General features: G+C 39.9%; 1 protein-coding gene across 1 annotated transcript in view; it reads right to left on the bottom strand.

Moving 5' to 3' along the window:
* LOC120575298 (E3 SUMO-protein ligase ZBED1-like) overlaps window positions 1-424 on the bottom strand; it is a 2,017-nt gene extending 1,593 nt beyond the window's left edge. The window contains exon 1 of the mRNA XM_039826019.1: window positions 142-424. Within this exon, the coding sequence (XP_039681953.1) occupies window positions 142-424 (283 nt within the window). The remainder of the gene's footprint in view (window positions 1-141) is intronic.
* Between the last annotated feature and the right edge of the window lie 15,927 nt (window positions 425-16,351).

The raw sequence follows: 16,351 nt of genomic DNA, 5'->3' as shown, positions 1-16,351 counted from the left end.
TTTTCAACGGAGACCTGGTCAAGACAACAGCATAAAACACAAAATTGCAGACCGACACAAAGGAAAATAAGGAAAAACTAACATTTTAATGTTTTTGTTTAAAGTAAAATATCTGAATACTCCTTACAACGCTGCACTCACCGATAGCCAAGTGTAGTCTGTGACCGAAGCACTGCATCCTCAGCCACCCGTTCAGCTCAACCGCTTTGACGATGTTGCTCCCGTTGTCGGTTGTTATAGCAACTAGATGCTTTTCTTGGAGTTTCCAACTTGCAGCTGCGTCCTGCAGGGCCTCGGATATATGCTCACCGGTGTGATCCTGAGGGAAATAACTTGATTGAAGACACGCTGTTTTCATCTCCCAGTCTTGAATGAAGTGAACTGTCACGCTCATGTAAGGCTCACACGTCCTGCTCGACCACATATCGCTGGTCAACGGCAAAAATGCGGCGTACGTAGCCGGGGTCAGCAAGGCCCTGCCTGACTTCAGTGTACATTTGTGGCAGTGCTTCGGCAGTGCAAGTTGCGACTGGGAAGCTCATATCTCGGGTCCATAGTTTTAAGTAGCTTTTGAACCCGACTTGTTCCACAGTTGCAACAGGGACCATATCCTTACCAATGTGATAGGACACCGCTTTAGTTATAGTACACCACTTGTCACTTTTCTTTTCATAAGGCACACTGCGGAAAAATGAAGTTTGCAGTGAGCTTTGTTTCGGGGCTGGAGCTTTTTGGGGTTGTCGAGCGGCTTGCGTCTGGGGCTTCTGCTAGCGCCGGTTTCACACACTTCGGTATTGCAGTTTTGCGGCTGTTTTAGGTGGTGAAAAGATTTGTAGTGCTTCCACCCTGGCTGTAACTTGTTTATGGCACAGCTTACATATAACGTGATTTTGTTGCTCATCTGATACTTTGAATCCGAACCACTTCCAAATTACTGAGCCACTGCTTTTTCTTTTACTAACCAATTCCTCCTCCGCACGCTCCGCAGACGTTGTTGCTTCCTCCATGTTTGTTGAAGAGTGGCTGAGTGTCTGTCCCTGCCCCTCCCCCCTCTGTGCAAGAAAGAGGAGGGGCGGAGGAGCAGTGTAGAGAGCACCGGGTCAGCAGCTTGCTTGGAGCAAGGATCACAGCGCAAATTTGAACTATATCGATATATGCGATATGGTCTAATTCCATATCGCATTTAAAAATATATCGATATATTTGTTTATATCGATATATCGCCCAGCCCTAATATATATATACACACACACATATATATATATACACACACACACACATACATATATATATACACATACATACATACATACATACATACATATATATATACACACACACACACACATATATATATATACATATATATATATACATATATATATATATATACACACACACACATATATATATATACACACACACACACACACATATACACACACACGCAAGTATTTTTTTTTACAGTGCACTGAGAGGAGCTGCCTCCAGCCCCTCCCCCTCGTGAAGTTGCGTGCCGTGTGCATGACACCGTCAACAACATTGCACTTGCTCAGAGAGGCTATCGTTACGTTAGTTGCTGTGGTCTTGCCGTGGGTTTAACTGTACTAATAAAACCGTTGAAACACCGCGGCCACGCTGCTGTGAAAGCTCCCCGAACCGTCATTTATCAGTCTGATTGTTACCCCTCTCAGTGGCAGCTCCTCCACCCCATATCTTTATAACGGAGCTAACCGCTAACCAGAGCTAACCGCTAATCAGAGCTAGCTCGTTCACAACCGAGCCTTCAGTTCTGTGTGCCTGTATCCATTAACTGCATGTATGGACTCAAGCCCGAACAAAACCCTTCATTTATTAAAATGGCTGTAAAAGATTTAAACTTCAACTCAGAATTGTTTGAATGACAGAGATCAGCTCAAGGTACGGTGTAGCGTTAGCGTGCTAAGTTGATGCTTTCTCTGCGGAGTGCAGACTGATTTTCTCTCGCGAGTCATCAAATCGAGACCAAATCGCAGCCTTTGCGATTAGGAAATCGCGTTTTAACATATTGCGATATTATCGCAAATGCAATTAATCGTTCAGCCCTAGATAGAAGTGTGATGGCTTTTAAACAAGTTAGTCTTCCTCTTCCTCTGCTGTCACACAGACATGAGCTGCAGAGAATCACAGTATATATGTAGCAGTATTAATTGAAAAAATACATGCACATACAGTATACATAATATGAAGCAGATGTCTAATCTGCAGAGGGATTGTGTGGTTGCATGTATCCAACCAAACAAGAGCACACCTACAACTATCACATGTGTGAGGACTGAAATCAATTTAACTGAATTAATCAAGTTTGGTGTGATCCTGCTTGTTTGGAATGATGATGTGCGGCTACACCAGCCCTTGACCAATTAGCTCAGAGAATCTTGTACAGAAAAATCAACACAAAAAAGACTGAGTTGGGGATCACAGGGGCTTTAAAGAAAGTAAAGGAAATAGAGCAGTAGCTAATAAGGAAAATTAAAGTTACCTGCATTTCCCATCACACGCACATTACACAGAATCCAGTTTTGAGCTGGTGGTGTGCCCTCTTTCACGGCCTTGGTCACATTGAGCAATGTGGCTGGTGGCCACCAGCATAATTTTCCGTCAGTGCCCTCGAACCATGCTGATGGAATGATGTCCACCTTCTTGCAGCCATCAGGGTCAATTTCATCCACAAACTCCACCACACTGAATGAGGGCATCCTGCAAAGTTCATCATGTTATGTGCTGTGTAGCTGAGGCAAAGCCACAAACATTTTCTGAAGAGGCAATAACAGCAGTGGTTTTGTGAAGTCTGTTACTGGAGCACTGGCAAGCTGACCAGACAGTTTTGATAGTAAACAAACTCCAAGACATGTTGAATCAATGGGGTAGTTGAAAAAACATGCCCCTGTCTCAAAAAGTTCATACACTACATGTGTTTCTGCAGCGGAATTCCTCACAATTGCAACTCTGCCCCCCAGTTCAAAACAATTGGAACCACTGGAGTTTGAGATGATTGTGTCTTTGAGTTTATACATCTTATATTGAACACCCTGATGCATGGAAAAATCTGTTGGCAGTGGTCCAGATGCATGGGGCTGTTTCAGTTCAACACCTTCAGGCATGTCTTTCGACATGTGAGGAAATAATTGCCTTTCATAGACACGTCTGACAATTTGTTGCACAGGACCCTGTGGTCTTCTCACCATTTTTTTCAACTGTCCCAAATAATTCTCAAAAGGAAAACATGAAACTGAATCCAGAGGGCCATATTTTTCAGCATAAGACTGTGTGTATTGTTAACCAGAAATTTAGTCCCATATATCTTAGCAAAGTTGGTAACAAAGAATCTTAACAATTTTCTGGCAAAACCACAGAACTCTCTACACAGAGGAGACAGAAGTATTCTCATGGCACATGACAAAACCAGGAAGTTTTTGTAATGTTGATTGGGCAATCTTTGAAAAAGCCCAACTGGCCCTGTATATAATAAGAACTGCCTGAATTCTGTAGCCTTCCACTGGCTGTACTTAGACAAAGATCTTGGTTTTCTGGAGAAGCTCCGGGGTAAGCTTTGTCTACACAGTTTCAAGTGATCAGAGATGGCAGAAAGGACAGAAGATGGAACCCGACATTGCAATGGCCCCTTAAACCACAGAGCAATCAATTTACGCACAATGCCCAAGCAAATTAAATGCATGTAGTCCAGAGGAAAAGCAGAAACCATACCAATGCCTAGCCCCTGGAGAGGTGATTTAGAGTGATGGTGGTCTTCATCAGACATTTGTTCAAACTGAGTGTCTGTCCTCAGGCTGGAATCCATGTCTGGAAACACGACTCTATTATCAACATAAATTCCATACTGTGTGCAACGCTCACAAGAACTATAGCCACCATGACCTTTGATACATTTAAAAAAAGCTCTTGCTGGAGTGTCACAAATAAAAGCATCTGGAAGTACGACATTGTACTGTTTCCCACTTAACATTACACCAGTTGTTGTGATGGCTTTTACATCTTCAATAAAATCATGCATGTAGTCGTTCACAGATTCAGGTTTACAGGGACCTGCATATACACCTATGATAAACACTTTTGCTTTTGGTAGTTCAACTATTTTACCTAAAATAGGCCACAGCTGCATATTAGAGCTCCTTGAAAGAGGCAGCCCATCAACATTCACACGAACAGTCAATGTGTCTGTTGTCAGTTCATGCTCACTTGTCATTTTCAGTTCTGACAGTATTGCACTTGCAAGCCCAAAGTGGTAGTAACTTCCCTGTCCCATCTCTTTGACCGTACAATCTTTCACTGTACCGAGGAGAGTTCTGGGATCCTTGGGTACATCCAGACCCAGCTCCAAGAGTATTGCTAGTAACTCTGACAGTGCAGAATGAGACACCTGACGGTTAGCTGCCCATTCAGCTAGTTTCCTCTTCGCATCAGAGTGGGGTTCCTCTTCAGTAAAATCACAGGCAGTATCTTCATCACAGTCACTACACATGTACAAGTCATCAACATCACTGTCAAAGTCCAACTGCAGATTTATAGCCTCATCAGCATTGTTCTCCATATATTCCTCAACCTGCACATACGGATCCACTGTCTGCGATGCCTGGTCCACTGCCTGATCTTCCTGGTCCACCGCCAGCACTGCCTGGTCCACAGCCTGATCTGCCTGGTCCACAGCCTGATCTGCCTGGTCCACAGCCTCCATGGCAAGGGTCATTAAATGCTGCTGCACTCTAGCTTTGATTATCCTCCTCCTTGTCCTTGAATTGCCATGAAAGTAATCCATTTCACTACAATACACAGGAGACAATAGTATACCCCACATGTAAACGGACTTGTACTTCATCATCATTTCGTTTGATTGGTTTGAGAAAACTGGTAGGCCTCCCATGTAAACAAAGCCCACTAAATGAAAATAAAATGTCAACTGTAGGTCTAATAATCTAAAATCAAATTCAATTCTTAGCCTTCTTTGAGGTGGTTCAACTTAACATCACCAAGTGGGAAACTTAGAAGAAAACTACCCACTACTCAGTGGCGGAAATATTTTGTGTTTATTTCACAAGGAAATCTGGTTTTATATTCCAAAAATGGCATTAAAAAGGATAAACTTATTTTTGAAATTAATTTAAATATAATAGTTATGATCAGGACTTCAGTTGATGAAAAGATCTGACTCAATAAAAGTGGAAAAAATATTCATAAATATATAAATATAAATAAAGCACTTTTAGGAGGGGAACATTTTTTCAGAGAGGGATCTCTACATTACTTTTTTTAAATGGGTGCACACAAGGGTTAATATTAGGGCTGGGCGATATATCGATATAAACAAATATATCGATATATTTTTAAATGAGATATGGAATTAGACCATATCGCATATATCGATATAGTTCAAATGTGATCCTTGCTCCCATAGATATGTCGCCGTGAGGTTCTAAACATAGCTACGTCAAAACCCGCCGCCCATCTTGGAACAGGGTCCGAAGCATTCAGATCAACGCTAAAGATGCCGGACTTTGTGTACTGCTTAATTATGTTCGATAGAGGAAATGAAAAGAACAAACCGCAATGGATAACATTTAACAGGTGACAATGTGTTTTATGATTATATATGCCGCCTCGACCAGCAATCTGAGCTCCGGCGCACGCGGAGGCGGAGAGCCCCGGTGGCCGCAGCGTCTCTTCCCCGGGCAAAAACACAGGCTTCGCCCTGCGCCCCGCGTCCCCGCTGATCCAGACGGACCAGCCAAAGACAGAGTGGTGATCGGTAGGATCTTACACGTAGTCCAGGACGAACTGTATGTCGATATCGGCCGGAAAGTTCCACTAAGTTTGCCGCGGCGCAGCGGACGGAAAGAAGCTACAGCGGGGGAGCGCGACCCGTCTGCGGCTGCAGGATCTGGAGCTCAGTGCCCGTTAAAATTACATGTAACGCATAAATACAGACGCAATAAATAGTGGAGGAATGAGCCTGGACATTTCAGTCTGTTTAAACTTCACCTTGAAGCAGAAACTCTTAGTTCAGAAGGGTGAAGTTTCCGTTTGGACTCAGATCTGTGAACCGATAATAATAAATATTCTTTGTATTAACACATTAATTAGTTTCTTTGTTTTGTAGTCGATAGTTCATCTTTTAGTTTACTTAAGTGGAAGCAGTATCAAGTGGAAGAATGGGACTATAACCTAGGCTTACAGGCATGAGGCATTACATTTTGAACAAAGTAGATTATATTAATATCAACAGCTTAATTGACCTTTGGAACGAATCACAAATAGCCTATGGAGCTTTGATTTCAAAAAAGTTACTCCTGTTATACAGTATTTAGGTTTACATTTTATTGTTATTTGAACAGCTGAGCATTTAATCATGAACCAGGTGAAGAAACCGGTTTATTATTTATTTGATTTTGCAACTGTTTCTATGAAACTACTTGTGACATGTCATATTTGATTTGGGCTTTGACTGAACATTTGCTCTCAATTCGCGGAAAAAAATATCGGGATATATATCGTATATCGATATTCAGCCAAAATATATCGGGATATGACTTTTGGTCCATATCGCCCAGCCCTAGTTAATATTATTTCAGAAGTAAGCTTAAACAAACAAAACTATTCTAATTTAATCCAATTCTGTGGTCATCAATCAAAACACTAGCACTGGAAAGTCTGCTGACCCTGTTCTTTCCTTCCTCATCTTACACACACACACACACACACACACACACACACACACACACACACACACAACAAAAAAAAAAAAAAAAAAACACTTACAAAGAATGAATGAAACTGAGCAGAGGGAGGCAGCGACTGTCCACCATCATGCACTTCACGTGGCCTACTACAATTTTTGAGCTTGCAAGTGCAATAATATCAGAACTGAAAATGACCAATGAGCATGAACTGACAACAGATACATCATGCATATATGGCAAACTATTATATTTAAATTACTTACGTGGCAAAGAAGAACACTTTCCCACAGTGTTTGAATAACTGATCTGGACAAATCTAAATGTGACAGGAAGACAATGGTTGAGAGTCAACAGGAGACACTTTTTATAATTTATGTTTTTGCACAGGTAAATACTGTGTGGTTAACATTCACCCACCAAATTTCAGGTTAAATTCACAATTTTAACACACTAATATGACAAACCATTGTGACCCTATAGACCTTTTCATGGCAGACATGTCATAGTAGGAAAAGCACAGGTGTATTCAAAACCATTACTGATAGCTGCATTTCACTTAGGAGAGACCCTGGTATTAAACCATTACTGATGGCTACATTCCACTTAGGAGAGGTCCGTTTTTACTGCCATTTCCACACCATCTTATATTAACTTCAATAAGTAAATGAGCGATTTTGAAGAAATATATGTTTGATAAATCACAATTTTGTTTCATGCACGTGAAAATCATAATAAAAAGTGAATTTATTGCGTTAGAGGATTATTTGCAGCAGCGCTGTTGATTGCATAACGTTTTGTGGAGACACTGTCATTTCTCCACAGCGGGACCCGCAACACACATTATGAAGTACACAAACAAAATCCCAGAAATAAAATGGAGCCTTCTTGTGTTTGCACTGAGAAAGACAGCATTTTCTTAAAATGCATACATGAACTCTCGGGAAAAACAACTGCAATCGATCATACAATTGCAGCTGAAACGGATATAGCTTAAATAATTAATTTAATGTAACACTAGTGTGGTGGCAAATTTTATTTTAACCATTTGTTTAATGATATTAACCATTGGTTTGATTCTTTTATAACGCCACAAGATTTAGCTTCTTCATGTGTAGATTCAAAAGGCTCCAAGTGAAATAGTTGGCAACCGTGAACTATAGCCCAGTAGAGTTATTTAGTTCTACTAGCCTGAACGTTCTCACATTGTTGTCTTTTGCTTAGATAGAAGTGGAGAAGGCCGATGACTGTTTACAACAGTGAGAACTACGTAGGATTCTGTCTCCTGAGATAAACTGATGTTTAGGCTGATGTTAGGAACAGAGAGCAGAGAGCAAGGTGAGACAATGGTTTGACTTTTCATGATGTCCTCTTTTCAACTATGGCCATACTAAAAGATACATTTAGAGGGGTGGCTTAACAGAGTTTCTTCACTATATGATGTTTGGATGTTTAGACTTTAGGTTAGAAAGACATTTTCAGTTGTGCTGCGTGTACCTTTGAAACTGTGTTTTCTCCATTTGCAAATGTAAATAAATACTCAAAGACCAAACTTTGGTTTAATTCTCAAACAGTCGTTGTTCGTTTTGATTTTATCATGAATATCACTAACTCTGCTGCTTCAAGGAAAACTTCCACCACAGTTTGGCGTTGTCGGCAGGATGGATGAGTTAAAAGAGAAAAGAGCTCCGTTGGGTTGCTGATGACTGGCTATCCAGGGATCACAAATCACCTGCCTCATACCTCTAAACCTTTAAAAAGGTTTTTCAGAGAGAAGAGGGTTAGGACCGCGGAGCGCTCTTGACTGTTTTCCACTCCGTCAAAAACGAACAGGGAGAGATTTCAAGCAGCACGGTAAGATAAAATTGATTAATTACAATTGGATTGCGAATTCAAGGTTTTGAACAAACAGTCTAAACAAGCAACTGTTGCTAAACTAATTAAGTAATGAATAATTGGCGAAATCATTCTCTTAACTAAAGAGAATAAATGAAACTAATTCTGACTTTTGGGAAGTGAGTAACTGGGTATTTTTTGGGTCAGATAGGACAAAGATATAACTGGGTTACGAGTGACATCCTTTAACAGACAGACATATTTCTGATTATTTCTTTGATACGGGTGTGACAATAGATTACAGAAGAGACAGGCTGTGGACTGTCAACAAAGTTAGTTTGATAACTAACAAAAGGGTCTGAAGACCAAAACAATTACAATTGAACAGAAATAGTCTGAGAAACTATTAAATTAAAAATAAATTAAAAAAATATATATAGTCTGTGACAATTTAAAGAAGCTCTTGACTATTTATAAGATAGTCTGTGACACTTTGAAGAAGCTACACTTTAAAGAAGCTCTTGACTACTTATAAAAAAAAATGGTCTGTGACACTTTAAACAAGCTCTTGACTATTTAGAGATGGACTGCAGAAGACATAAAATAGTAAATAGTCTGTGACACCCTAAGCAGGTTCTTGACTATTAAGCGATTTTTGTCTGCAGGGCTGTCCCAGGTTTTTACGAAGGTTTGCTGAAGAAATAACCTCGCTTTGTGGTGACGATCACATTGAAAAAATAAAAGCTTCTGTCATCATGGGTAACGAACCATCGAAGCCCTTTGAAGCATCTGGACCCATTGTGGGTGAGATGTGTCAGAAATATGGACCGGATTGTTTGAGATGTCTGTTATATTGGTCAAAAAGCTTTGGCTTTCCGCCAAATGGATCTCTAAGTCTAGTAAAGCTAAGGATGTTAAAACACGCTTTAGAAGAGGAAGAGAGAAAGCAAAAGGGAAAAAAAACAATTAAAAACAGAGATTTTAGAACAAATTGAGGATAATAAGGCATGTTTTAATGTGTGGATGAAAGAAGCTGATAACAGAGAGAGAAAAACAATTGCAGAAACAGACGACACTGTTAAACATGAGTGATACTAACAAAACGGAGAAAAAGAAAAAAACATGAACACTGTCACTGACACAATTTCTCCTCTCTATCCGGAGTTTGAAAGGTGTGGATCCAGGGCTCGACGTTCCACTGCCATACCCAAACCCCACCGCAGCAAGGAAAAGGCCGACGGGCGGACCGGCGAGAAACAAGCGGGCACGAAAACCTCCACCCAATTCACCCGCCTACTATTGCATCCGTGGGCTCTGAATTATCAGCATTCCAAGCCCCCACAGAAGGAACAACAGAGAGGGATGCAGACGAAGATGAAGCTGATGCATTCCCAATGATTCAGGTTGCTACACGGGGAGGGTGGGTGTGCTGTATAGACCCTGGACTGAAACGGACATTAGAAGAGCCACAAGCCATCTCCCCCCGTGTAAAGACTCTGGTGCGCAATTTTCCAAGTCCCTCAAAGCATTCATTGAGACTTTTCTGCCCACTGTTCAAGAAATACGACGCATTCTGATGCAAAATCTTGGGCCTATGGAGTATGCAAAGATCAGAAACTCCAGTCATTCGTCATCCAACTCTTAATAATAGAGCAAATGATGACTACAACGACGCGCTGGAGGAACTCTTCACCGGGATAGAGACCACTTTTCCGGTCAGGATTGATATGTCACGTGTGGCAAACACCAAGCAGTTGAAAGACGAGGCGGTGGAGGATTTCCAGCACCGACTGGCTGAGACTTTTGACCGACACAGCGGCATTGCACGCACAACCGCCGCCGGAGCGGTGGTTGAACTTTGGAAAGCCCATTTCAAAAACTTATTTTTGGGTGGGCTGCTCCCTGACATTCGAGCTCACGTGGAGAAGACATGCATTGGATTGCAAGATTCAGCTCTGACGGAGATCGTTAGACATGCCAGACATGCTGAGAAAATCATGGCTAACAGGAAAGAAAAGGCAGAAAGGAAAAGACAACAGAACAATGACAATGCACAGCTGACTCTCATGAAAACTGTAGCAGCACTGTCCCAAGAAAGGAGAGGTGCTGGCAGAGGAGCTTTCAGAGGCACAAATAGAGGGGTCTTCAGGGGCAGAGGAGGCAAAGGCAATGGCAAGGATAGGGCAGTGATTAGAGACACATGCTTCAACTGTGGCAAGAGAGGACATTGGTCCTATGACTGTCCTCCCCCCAGGAGGGATTCATCCGAAGAACAGCACAAATGACCCTCGGCAGTATGCAGTTTGACAGAAGGTGGGGGATGGAGTTGGTGGTGGGACTAAGAGACTGGAGTACGTTTGCATCTTTTCAGGAGGGTAACATTAACACACGTACATATACATGCTTGCAATGAAGACATGCTTTTTGCACGCTGCAACACTCCCTACACGATAGACAGATCAAATTAGACAAAAATACTGCACATTGAATAGAAACAACTTTTGGAAAATAGCTCAATTTATTCAATGTATTTATGTGATGAGTATACAAATTGCCTACCATGGTGTTAATTATACAAGGGAAGAAAATTGGATTTTTAGTTGATTCGGGAGCAACAATTTGGGTTTAGTGAAGATCTTTGTTCTTCAATCAGAAGCTCTCTGGTAAACTAGTTTTTCCTTAGAGAAGTGATTAGTAGAATGGTGATCCCAGAAAAGTTCACCATTCTTATGATATGTGTGTATTCAGATCCTTAGGATCCTGAACTAGATAATAAAGGAAAATGTTCATTGTTTCTTTCTCCCTTTCATCTGAGTGTCCTGAAAATTTGTTATGCAGATTGCATTTGAAAATGTCTGTTTGAAATTGAAGACATTCTTTCACCCACGGGTCTTAGGAATGTTTATTCTTTTGCCCACTGGCTTTAAAGTTGTGGGTTTGATAAAAATCACTCTTTGGCTGACATATTTTTGTTGCAGCCTAAAAGTACGACGTTTGTTTACAAATTATAATGGAACACGTATTACGCCAGTCTGTTAATCTCCTGACTACGGTAAAACAAATTGGGACACCAGTAGTTAAACTTAAGGAATCACAAATATTACATGCATTCCTTTTGTCACCTTTTGGACCCTGATGAAGACTACGTTGAAAGTTTTTTTTTTAACAAATCAAAGGACGAAGCATGAGTTCTCTTTTTGTCTACTGGCATATACGCATGTCCAGTGGCTGTCACCTTGACTGATAAACTACAGAAGTTTTTCAGAAATTCTAACTCAAAAGCTCACATTCATGTTTCTTTGTCTCCAACAGAAGAGGAGACAGACCTAGGACACCTTGGGACTGTTTGTAAAATTGACTGACTGGACTGACACTATTGATGATGTGTTTATTTGTCTCCATCGACAGGAGACTATAGAAAACCTATACAACAGCGTATGCCTTGTATTCACAAGCATTCACATATTCAGTGAACGTGTGACTACAAACAGATGCATATTCTCACGGTAAAAACGACATTTTATCTACTGATGTTTCACCACTTTTTGTCTCAGGTACAGCGTTATCTCTGGGCAAAACACACAAATGTGACGTGGATTGATAGACAAATGGTCAACCTGTAGTCATCAAGCTGCGTTCGGACTACAGGCCCCAGAATACATCAGTACACGCTAAAACAGGAAGTAATCGACAGAAATCCGACCGTGTTTTTAACTCTTTATTGACGGATGGGGGTTATAGTTCCATGTTTAGATTCTCTAGCACGTGCACTTATTTTCTCAAGTAACATAAATAAGAGGAATGATTATTATTATGAATGTTAAAGTTTTGTTTCATTCAGGACCTTCGAGCAGTAAATGCAGAGGGTCTATGCTCGAGCACCTAGTGTCTCCCACAGCTAAACATAACAGTCTGCAGGGAATGTTGAAGGTTTTCATTCTCTGTTGTTTCGTCTAACGTTTTTCTTTCCTCAGTGTTCCGGTAGAAAAGACAGTAAATATGGTTTTATAGTTCTGGGTGATGGTAAGATGTACACCTTGACACACTTTTATGAGGAATACATTGAGTTGTTAATTAATGATGCCATAAATTACAAAAAGAATAACAGTGTGTTTATATGTACCCTGGAGAAATCCTTCTTTCTTTGAGAGAGGACAGCCAGAGGAGGAGACACACACACACACACCACACAGAGATAAGACACAAGCTAAAACCAAACACGAGTAGTACAAGTGAAATTTTGGTTTAAAGAAATGATTTTGATATACATTTTTGTTGAATGTTATATGATATGATGCTTCCCATAACAGGTAACGATTTGGATAAATAGAAGGCTAAAAACTTTAAGTTGTAATGATTCTTGGAACTAGCAGATGGTAATTAGTGTTACTTTGGTTTGTAAACTGGAGATAAAAAATGACATAAACAATGTATTTTGGGTAATTCGTCTTAGTTTAATGGTGATATTGAATAAATGAAGGTTTAAAATTAGATTTAATCCTTAAAGCGTAACGGGTTCATATCATACTCTAATGAGTTTTGAGTTGCTATGTCACCAATTGTCTAAACTACATTAGTTGATGTTGACGTTGAAACACTTTACTGAGGTGAAAAATTCCCCTAAAGAAATTATTCATTGAACTTTGGTTACTGATAAACAGGATTTGCTGTAAAACCTAGAACAATGTTAAGGATTAGTATATTAAACAGATTATTTATATTGCTTTTGAGTCATGAGCTTTGTCATGTCTCAAATAGGAGGGATATAGTAGCAATGATAAATAAGGGGTTTAATAAAGAGATAAGTGGTTTAATAAAGTAGCAAGGGAAATAAATAGTGTTAAATAATTTTTCTAAAGACGTTTGAAACATTTGTTGTGACATCACTGTAGCTCCAGTTTAAAAGACCTTGGATAACCAAAGTGCTAGAATAGTTAACAATTGTACATTGAGAAAATCTGCTTAGCTGAGAACAAAATTGACAAAATTGATAGTTCAACAAAAGGATCATCTACCCCCTGATTGACACAGTAGTGTAAGGGGATGCAATGGTAATTGTTTTAGTTTTGTGGATTCTGATTTGCTCTAAAGAATTTTGCTCTAAAGATTTTTTTGACATAGGTAGGGCGCCCATAATACAAAAACACACTACCTATCACACGAGGCAGTATAAGGGAAATGATAGGTTAGGTTATTGCGTGAGAATTTTCTTCTGCTCTTTTGGCCATAAGAATCCAGGTGTCAAGCCTGGGGATTCTGTGGTGATAACAACTTCCGGAGGAAGGATTGGCAAATAGACGGTGACCATCGAGATCCTTCCAGAGACACAGGGCAGTGAAAGGTTCAGAGGAGAGTCACCTGGATACATGCACACTACAACAGGTTCCAGATGTGGAGAGGAGGACAGGTTTTTTCTACAACCGGCAACAAGTGACGAGCAGATCCTCTGCTGAGTCACCTCACGTGCCATTTCTGAAGCGACAGGAAAACTGGAGTTTTTCTCACTGTTTGCAACACATTGAGGGAGGAGAAAAACGGAAGTTTTTTCCAAGGAGGAAAAACCAGAAGCTACATATTGGTATTGTAGCCCTGCTGTTTAAAATCTTTCAGAAGACAGCAGTAATACTGATCTCTTCTCTGACAAACCACATACATTCTCTGACAGTGACAGCAGAATATACTTCACAATTGTAGAGGACACACCACCTCTTCTCTCTGAACACACACACACTCACTGCACATTCTTTTGAGGAACTGTTGACATTCCTCGGAGATGAACACAAACACTTTCAGAGCAGAGTGCTCTGAACACACCCACAAGGAGCAGACGGACAGAAAGGACTGGAACAGGTACCCTTCAAGAAGAACAGGGGGGGGTTTTTCCACATTTGTAGTGTGATTAATATGATTTTCTATTGCATTTATGGTTTTTGAAAGTATGATAATAATCACGTTAACCATTCCTCCCAACATTTACATACACCAACACATTAGGGTGACTGGAGGAAAAGACGGGGGTGATGTCACTACTTTCCATATCAATGAGAAAATGGTGGTTGGTATACTAATGCTACTAAATTGGGGCTAATTGGGGTTTTGTACTTTTTGCTGGTTCCTCATGACCACACAAACTCAACTGATAGATTGATGAAAGAAAGTAAATTATTCCTAAACAACAATATTGTTAATATTGAACAAAGTTAAGTTATAAAGACCTAGGCCATTTCGTTTGTGCTTTCGAACTCAGGAAAGTTCCTTATGGATCTTTTTATTACATTGAGGTAATTTCACTTTCCACATTGACGACACACAGACACCACATTTGACATTTGAAAGATTATCTAATAGATGCATTTTCTACTAAAGTGTACCTTGGTTTAGTTAAGAAATGTATGTGATGTAGGTTATAATGATTTTTGTTCACTATTTCTCGCTCACAGAAATAAGCTATTTCCAGTGAAACCACACACATAGAATAACTGAATTTTATTTGTGCTCCTGACAGCACTTAATGAGGTGAAGAGACAAGGGGGGTTAGTTTTATTCTGATTCTTCTCAAACTTTCACTCTGTGAGAGCTTTGATAATTGCACTGAGCGTGCGTTCAATTGATTTATATTAAAATAACCAAAGGGAGGGAAGCATTTGATGCTATTGGATAATTTAATTATCAGCTTTATGGAAAATTTGACTTCGGCTGTATGGGTTTTCTGTACTTGGAGTTTAACCATTGGTTGTCCAATGGACATAACGCATGGGTAGATATGAAATTAGTAAATGTTCACACTTCACACCAGGTTATTTTAATGGTTAAATACATAACACATTCTTTACACAAATTATAAGGCAGTAGTCTGATGTGATATTAACCAGTGAAATTAAGGTCCAGGGATTTTAGCAGATTATGTTTGGTTTTAGGATTTGTTGTTTTGTTTGGCTATGTCGTTACCTTAATCAAGGAAAAGAGTTCCTTCATTCTTTAATAGTAAAGATTGAGCCTTCTGACGTATTCCGTCTTTCTGAATATGATAATAATGTTTGGACACCGTCTCTGATACTGTGTGAGATTGATTCTTGCTACTATTTAAAAGAGGTTGTTTTTTGTACCTTTCCATTTAACAGGTAAGAAATAGACATGAACATCCATAGGGTTGAATCTTTAAAAAGTAAAATTTATTTTTGTGATTATTTTGTAATCAAAAGGTGAACTGTGGTGGCTAAATTTTTATTTTAACCATTTGTTTAATGATATTAACCATTGGTTTGATTCTTTTATAACGCACAAGATTTAGCTTCTTCATGTGTAGATTCAAAAGGCTCCAAGTGAAATAGTTGGCAACGTGAACTATAGCCCAGTAGAGTTATTTAGTTCTACTAGCTGAACGTTCTCACATTGTTGTCTTTGCTTAGATAGAAGTGGAGAAGGCCGATGACTGTTTACAACAGTGAGAACTACTGAGGATTCTGTCTCCTGAGATAAACTGATGTTTAGGCTGATGTTAGAACCAGAGAGCAGAGAGCAAGGTGAGACAATGGTTTGACTTTTCATGATGTCCTCTTTCAACTATGGCCATACTAAAAGATACATTTAGAGGGGTGGCTTAACAGAGTTTCTTCACTATATGATGTTTGGATGTTTAGACTTCGGGTTAGAAAGACATTTTCAGTTGTGCTATGCGTATCTTTGAAACTGTGTTTTCTCCATTTGCAAATGTAAATAAATACTCAAAGACCAAACTTTGGTTTAATTCTCAAACAGTCGTTGTTCGTTTTGATTTTATCATG

Source organism: Perca fluviatilis, chromosome 15, assembly GCF_010015445.1.
Source record: "Perca fluviatilis chromosome 15, GENO_Pfluv_1.0, whole genome shotgun sequence".
NCBI lineage: Eukaryota > Metazoa > Chordata > Actinopteri > Perciformes > Percidae > Perca > Perca fluviatilis.
This window is presented reverse-complemented; position numbering and strand designations above follow the sequence as displayed.